We start from the raw sequence: 7,500 nt of genomic DNA, 5'->3' as shown, positions 1-7,500 counted from the left end.
CAATCACTCGCTCAATTACTCAATCAATCATATAATCAATCAAAGACCCAACCACTCACCAGCACTTCTGGGTGAAGGAATGGTTTAGTCCGCCAGGGGTGGGATCTTTTTTGCTCAGGAGGAACTCCTGCAACTTCAACTTGACCTCAGTGCTGGCAATGGCACCTGTGTCAACGCAAACACACATATGCACCACATATGAGCACAAAAATGTCAACACAAAACACACACATACATACATACATACATACATACACACACACACACACACACACACACACACAGACACACAGACACACACACACACACACACAAACAGACTAATATCTCTGAACACAAGCTGACCACCTCCAATAATGTAGGAGTGACTGACTATTCCACATGCATCTTACTGGGCCCTAATTGGCTAGTATTTTAGCAATAAACCAGTGGTTGTTTGAGTGCAGTTGCCCCTTCCTTATTATGACTGTGATTGGTTGGAGTGTTGAGTAAGAGCTCTGGTGTCTGATGTCCAGAGCATGTGATTGGTTGGTGTTAACATTAGTGTGTGATCTCTGAAATTGATTGGCTGGCGTGTGACGTATGCGCTCTGTGATTGGCTGGTGTGTGATGTATGCAATCTGTGATTGGCTGGTGTGTGATGTATGCAATCTGTGATTGGCTGGCGTGTGACGTATGCACTCCGTGATTGGCTGGTGTGTGACATATGCGCTCTGTGGTTGGCTGGCGTGTGACGTATGCCCTCTGTGATTGGCTGACGTGTGGCGTTTGCCCTCTGTGATTGGCTGGCGTGTGGCGTATGCGCTCTGTGGTTGGCTGCGTACTCTCTTTGCCCTTCTCCTTGTTGCGCAGCATGATGAGCTGCTGCTCCAGACGCTGCTTCTCCAGCTCCTCGTGACGCTGCTGCTCCAGCTTGCGCTTCTGCTCCAACTCCTGCTGACGCTTGACTGCCAGAATCTCCTGCTGCTGCTGCACGCATGCACACAAACACACACACACACACACACGCACACAGGGAAACAAATGTGCACAGAAAATAAAGTGACAATAATATTTACTACAGATTAGTTTCACAAGAGATTAAAGGTAAAAAGTGAGGATGGAAAGTAAGTCATAGAGGATGGAAAGTACCCCCCACACACACACACACAACCACACACACCAACACACACCCCTCACACACCCACACCCACCTTGAGGTGCTCCTGAAGCTGGACCTCGTGCTGGCGCGTCAGCACCTCGTGCTGCTTCTGGAACTCGGCGAAGAGCAGCTGTTTTTGCAGCTCCTGCTGCTGCTTGAGCAGGAGCAGCTCGTGCTGCAGCTGCTGCTCGGTCAGCGCCGGGTCCATGCCGCCCAGCGCGCTCAGGCGCACGTCGCCCCGCAGGTCGGTGCGCAGGTCCACCGCCACGCTGCCTCCTCCTCCGCCGCCGCTGGACGCGTTGGTGGGATTGCCGCCTGAGCTCCCGGTGCCGGTGTTGCTGCCGCCGCCGCCGCCGCCGCTGCTGCAGCGCTCGCCTCCTCCGCCGACGATGCTCACGCTGCCGCCTCCGGGACCCGAGTCGCCCACGGGGCTACGCAGTCCGCCCGGTAACGATGTCTTCATGTCCAATGCTGAGAGGTAGAGAGACAGTGGCAGAGAGAGGGGGATAGAGAGATACATAGAGAGATAGATAGAGAGAGAGGGGGGAGATAGAGAGATACAGAGAGGGAGAGAGAGGAGTGATACAGGAGAGTAGGAAATGAGGTCAAAGGGGAGACAAAAGAAAAGAAGATGACATTAACATCAGTCCTCTCCAGTCAGACATTTTTGCCCTCTTGAAAACCAGAAGCAGCAGAGAGACCTGATTCTGGACCAGTCTTCAGCAGATGGCTCACTGATTCTCAGAATAGTTTGGCTTCAGGTCTCTTCGTGGTGCAAAAACAAATGTTCTTTGCCATTGTCATTTACAGACTGCCTCTGATGGACCACATACCCTATTTATGCTGCTGTAGAATATGTGGCTCTGTAGAGCCTCAATTCATTGTCTACTGCTATGACAACAGGCAACAACAAATGAATCAAAGCAGGCTGTCTAAAAGCAGGAAGAAATCCTCGCGCCTGCAGAGGATACACCAAAGTTCAGGCGTCACGCCTCACACACTGACCTCATGCAAAAATGTGACATTCACTGTGCCCAAAATAGCCGCTCATGCCACCACGCGGAACACCACTGGGTCCTGTGGCATGAAATCCATCCGCACTCCGCCAACGCGGCGGACAAGCTCCATACACATTTCTCACACACAACAGGCACAACAGGCGCGTGCATTTGTGTGTGTGTGTGTGTGTGTGTGTGTGTGTGTGTGTGTGTATGCATGTTTGACCTTCAGCTTCCAGGAATCGATTGGTCAAGCGCCCCACAATGCAGGTACTATACCAACACGACACACTCACACACACTGTTGCTCTCTCTTTATTAATCTCTCAGTCACACACACACACACACACACACACACACACACACACACACACACGCTTTCTGTTACACTATGGGCGATTATGCTGTGCGGCATAAAGGTCTAACAGAGAGAGAGCAATCATTTGGATAGAGCTTCTTTGGAACGGCACCATATTGACCATAGCAAACTCTGGCCTTCTGTTTGTTTTGAAACCCACAAGTTCCGCAGTCATGAGCAGGGTCCATGTGCTGAGCATTAGGTCAGAATGCTTACCAGGAAAAACAACGCTGATGTTAATGCATGTCCATACATCGATTCGATTGAATTCTCTCTCTCTCTCTTTCTCTCTTCTTTTTTGTAGATTCTGTCTTCCTCCATGTTTCTGTTTTCTTCTTCTCCCCCTTCCTCTCTCTATCCATCCGTGTTCAGGTTAAATCACATCTCTCTCTCGTGTTCTCTTTCTCTCTCTCGTATTCTCTCTCTCTCTCTCTTGAATTTCCCCTTGGGGATCAATAAAGTATCTATCTATCTATCTATCTATCTATCTATCTATCTTTTATTCTCTCTCTCTCTCTTGTATTCTCTCTTTCTATCTAGTATTCTCTCTCTCTCTCTATCTTGTATTCTCTCCCTCTCTCTCTCTCTCTCTTTCTTCTATCTTACTCTTCGTCTCACACCATGTCTCCTGTAACTGGACGCCACAGTGTGAGTGTGCACTCCTGTTGTGCCTGTGACCCCCTGCCGTGCCGTGGGCATCCGCGCCACTGAGCCGCGGCTCTGGGCAGCAGACCAGCGCAGGCTAATAATAGCAGGTGGCTATCGACACAGCGGCCGGGCCTTTGCATAACCACCCAGGGGGACCAGAGGCGCGCCAGGGGACGGTGGGACTGATGACATAACGCTGCCAGAAAATAGCTCCCTGAACCATGGGGGTGTGTTCAGCAGCTGGAGTGTGTGTGGGTGTGTGGGTGTGTGTGTGTGTGTGTGTGTGTGTGTGGCGGGGGGTCTGCATGTGTTTGGTGTGTGTGTGTGTGTATGCATGTGTGCATTTTTTTATGTGTATATATGTGTGTCATGTGTATGCATGTTTAGTTTATGTATGTGTGTGTGTGTGTGTGTGTGTGTGTGTGTGTGTGTGTGTGTGTGTGTGTGTGTGTGTGTGTGTGTGTATGTTTAGCTAATAGAGAGAGGACTGAGAGCCAAACGATGGTATTAGAGCCTAGTATCCAGGCCAAGAGTGTGCAGCCTGACTAACAGACTATGTGTGTGTGTGTGTGGTTGTGTGTGGATGTCCAGCAGTCCAGTGCAGGACAAGGATGAGGACACTGGGTTTTGTTTCCCCTGAGTCTGCGTTTGTGAGCGTGAGAGGAAATGAAGGATTATCTGACGGGCACAAAGTTAGCGGCCTGATTCAGAGCATTCCTGCGTCAGCTCTTTCAGCTGCCATTAGTGTCAGTAGGCCAAGTAGTGCTACCTGATGAGGCTGACCTCATATCCAGGCCCTTCCGGCCTTTGTCTCTCTACTGGACACGTCACATCCACCCAGTACCCCACAAAGTCTCATTTTGGCCAATTATTCAAAGTCATTAAAAAGAAAAACTTATATAAAATATATTGTTTATAAGAACCTGCAACTGCCAGTTTCTTTCGATCTATGAATTCAAGACATTTTTATCTAAGACTTCTCAAACTATTATAGTAACTGTAACTCTCATATGATTATCTTCTTTACAAAGAGGCTAACACAAACAGATGGCCATTTCTTGGACAGGCAAGGCAAGGTCATTTCTTGGGCAGGGGCGGACAAAGCCTTTCCAAGAAAGCCCGAGGTCAGAGTTAAGACCTCTGAAACATGCAGAGGAGTGTGATACAGCATGGGGAGAGAGGAGATTATCACCATGTGTCAACACTGGTGTGTGTGTGTGTGTGTGTGTGTGTGTGTGTGTTTACACACGTGGGGATGACATATCAAATCAAAAACAGATCAATTAAAAATCCTTGACAGATTTCAAAACGTTGTTGTAGCTGTATGAGTGAGAACAACTAAATGTCGCTGAGCGAAAAAGATGGCCGTTTGTTTAGGCAACCCCTTAACACAGTCGCCACTACTTACATGAGGCTACCCTGCGACTGCCCCCAGCTGAGCCAGCATGGCTCTCTGCTCTGCTTGGCTGCGCATCTCTCAGGCCTCCGCTCCCCCTCTGGCTGGTCCACAGCTGCTAAACTGTGTCACAATGTCAGGGAAACTGGCCCGAATCTCCGCGGCCAGCCAGACAGCCCTGAGGACTCTCCTCTGCTCTCCTCTCCTCTCGTCCGCTGCCCTCTGCTTGTTCTACCCTTCACTTCTCCTCCTCCTCCCCTCTCCATCTCTCTTCCTTGCTTTTTTTTGTGTCTCTCTCATTTTCTTCAGTCCCAGGTGGGCGCTGTGCAGGAAAACATGCCATGTTGAAGATAAATGAGCCCGTGCAAGCAGGAGGACTCCCTCTCCTCTCCTCCTCTCCTCTCCCTCTCCGAGCAGAAATTAATGGGCTGCTTGCTCCATAAACAGCATGCAAGCACTTCAGCTTGCAAAAATGACACGGGCCCCGTTGGCTGCCCGCTGCCAGTTTGCACTCGCAGCATCAACAACAACAACAACAAGAACAACAACAAGAACAAGAACAACAACAACAACAACAACAACAACAACAACAACAGCAGCAGCAGCAACGGCAACACCAGGAGCTTTCACCATTAACATAAAAAGGGCAGTTTTATTGTCGTTGCTTTGTATTTATTGCAATTCTGCATTATTACACGTGGCCCGCTTTGGTCCATCAGCACCTTGTTCAGGTAGTCCGTTAACTGAGCAGCACCTTCTGGGCCTGCTGAACTTGGGGTGTGGCGGGTGAGAAGAACCATGTGGGGAAGCACAGGATCACGGGATAATTCCCAGTGCGCTGACCTTGAGGTTTTTTCTTAAGCGTGCCGGAAAAGCCAGAGCAGCCGGTCAGTGTACGACGACATGAGATCATGCCACAAAGTAGCCGCGGCCAGTTTGCCCACAAGCCAGCAATCCTGCAGCTTACCACACCCACCCCCCACCCACCCCCTTCCCTGCAGAACAAACTAGATTACCCTTCTCGATCGGATGGCCTAAAAATAGCCGCACCTAGAAGTGATCGACCGTGTCAAGCGTTTGACGTCAGCCGCACTCCCCAGCCACAAGGTGCGAGCCAGTCGGGATTAGTCCAGTTCCTCCTAGACACCTCCGCAGAAAATCCCCTGTTTTCCATGAAGCTTAGGTTCATTGCATTTGTCATGACTGCTAATGCAAATGGAGTGGCACTCGTTTTTTCCCCCTCTCTTCCTCCGCTTGTCTTTCTTCCTTTCTTTTTTTGGACAGACAGGCTTGACAGTCAAAGGCTGCACCAAAAGACCGTAAACTTCTTGAGAACTTGGCATGCTCGGGAAGGCGTTTTTGCAAAATGGCTCTCTATTTTTAGACGTGTATTCATGGGGAATGCTTGAGCAACTCAACTGGGGGGGGGGGGGGGGGGGGGGGTGAAGAAAAGACATATCTCTCATGCAGAGTCTTGCCGGCCACTGGAACGCCTCAGGAAAACTACGGCAAACCTAAGGGGGCTTTGAATGGCCACAACAGAGAAAAGCCCTGTTTGCAAAGACTGGCGAGTCAAAGCACCATTCGCTGCATTTCCCAGACTTTTCTACAGGTGATGCAGCACCCCTTCTCACAATGTGTTGATAAAAACAATCAAAGCAGCAGAGAGAAGAAAGAGATCGGTCCAGATCGATCCACAACTACAAAAAACAAAGCCGTAAGATTGCAACAGAGAGTAGACAACAAATGCCTCTGTGCTCATCTCAGATCTTCCAAAAAGAGAAGGGTTGCGTAAACAAGCTGGACTACAGCTCTTCCAAGGAACCCAGACAGAGATGCAGCCTCCCCGACACACACACACACACACACACACACACACACACACACACACACACACACACACACACACAAACACACACAGAACTCTAAAGAGTTCAGCTCCAGTTCAGACGTCTGGAGAAAGCCAAACTTCAATGCACTGCGGCCTTCATTACCAGGGAAAAGAAAAGATTAGAAAAGACCAAACATTCTGGTTTTAACCCCCGACTCCAAAACACACACAGACACACACACACACACACACACACACACACACACACACATACAGGGGTGCTTTGCCATTTCAAACCAAATCCTTTAGTGCTTTCAGAAGCCACAATGTTGTAAATGATGCCAAGAAAAATAGCCCTGAATCGCAAGCAAAAATGGTGCTTCTAAATTAAGCATACAAGTAGCTTTAGGCCCTCACAATGTTTTCACATTAGAGAGACAGAGAGAGACCCAAGCAGAAAAGGATGGAGTGAGAGAGGAGACAAAGGGAAAGAGAGACACAAAGAGCTGGTGAAAGCAGAGAGAGGGGTGAGAAGAGGATAAACAGAAAGAGAGAAAAAATGAAAAGTCAGTGAAAGAAAGAAAGAAAGAAAGAAAGAAAGAAAGAAAGAAAGAAAGGAAGACAGACAAAAAAACAGGGCACAGACAGATAGATAGATAGGGAGATAGAGGAGAGGAGCAGTGAAGCCCAGGCTCCATGCGTCCCCCTGTGATTGGACTGGACGGCCCTGGACTCCTATGCTGAGAAACTGGGACAAAAGGCCAGGAGTATTCACAGGCTCCAGAGTGGCTCCATGTGCTGCGAGGGAATCCAATTAGCCCACTGTGATAAGTCATACTGAACAGCTCACCAGGCCAGGCAGCCTCCCAGGAGCACAGCGATGGAGGGAGGCAAGGGAGGAAGACATGGAGTGAGAGAAGATGAAATTGACAAAGAAATCAGAGAGAGAGAGAGAGAGAGAGAGAGAGAGAGAGAGAGAGCTTTCGGGTGGTGCTCCAGGTCATGGTATATCCATTCTCTACAGTGTTGCAAGGGAGAGAATGAAAGCTTTGCACCCAAATGTACAGACACAAAACAGACCACAGACAAGCTACAGCTACCCCCTGTCAGGAGGAGACAGGAGAGGTA

General features: G+C 49.3%; 1 protein-coding gene across 10 annotated transcripts in view; it reads right to left on the bottom strand.

Moving 5' to 3' along the window:
* The window catches only part of hdac5 (histone deacetylase 5), a 60,720-nt gene that overhangs the window by 26,851 nt on the left and 26,369 nt on the right, over nt 1-7,500 (bottom strand). For 8 of the 10 annotated variants that reach the window (XM_048246424.1, XM_048246415.1, XM_048246419.1 and 5 more), the window contains exons 2-4: nt 1,194-1,612; nt 825-969; nt 60-165 (exon numbers count right to left, since the gene is read on the bottom strand). In XM_048246424.1, coding sequence (XP_048102381.1) covers nt 60-165; nt 825-969; nt 1,194-1,612 — 670 coding nt within the window. The remainder of the gene's footprint in view (nt 1-59; nt 166-824; nt 970-1,193; nt 1,613-7,500) is intronic. The other 2 variants (XM_048246417.1, XM_048246418.1) reach the window with 2 other exon arrangements.

Source organism: Alosa alosa, chromosome 6 (assembly GCF_017589495.1).
Source record: "Alosa alosa isolate M-15738 ecotype Scorff River chromosome 6, AALO_Geno_1.1, whole genome shotgun sequence".
NCBI classification, from domain to species: domain Eukaryota; kingdom Metazoa; phylum Chordata; class Actinopteri; order Clupeiformes; family Clupeidae; genus Alosa; species Alosa alosa.
This window is presented reverse-complemented; position numbering and strand designations above follow the sequence as displayed.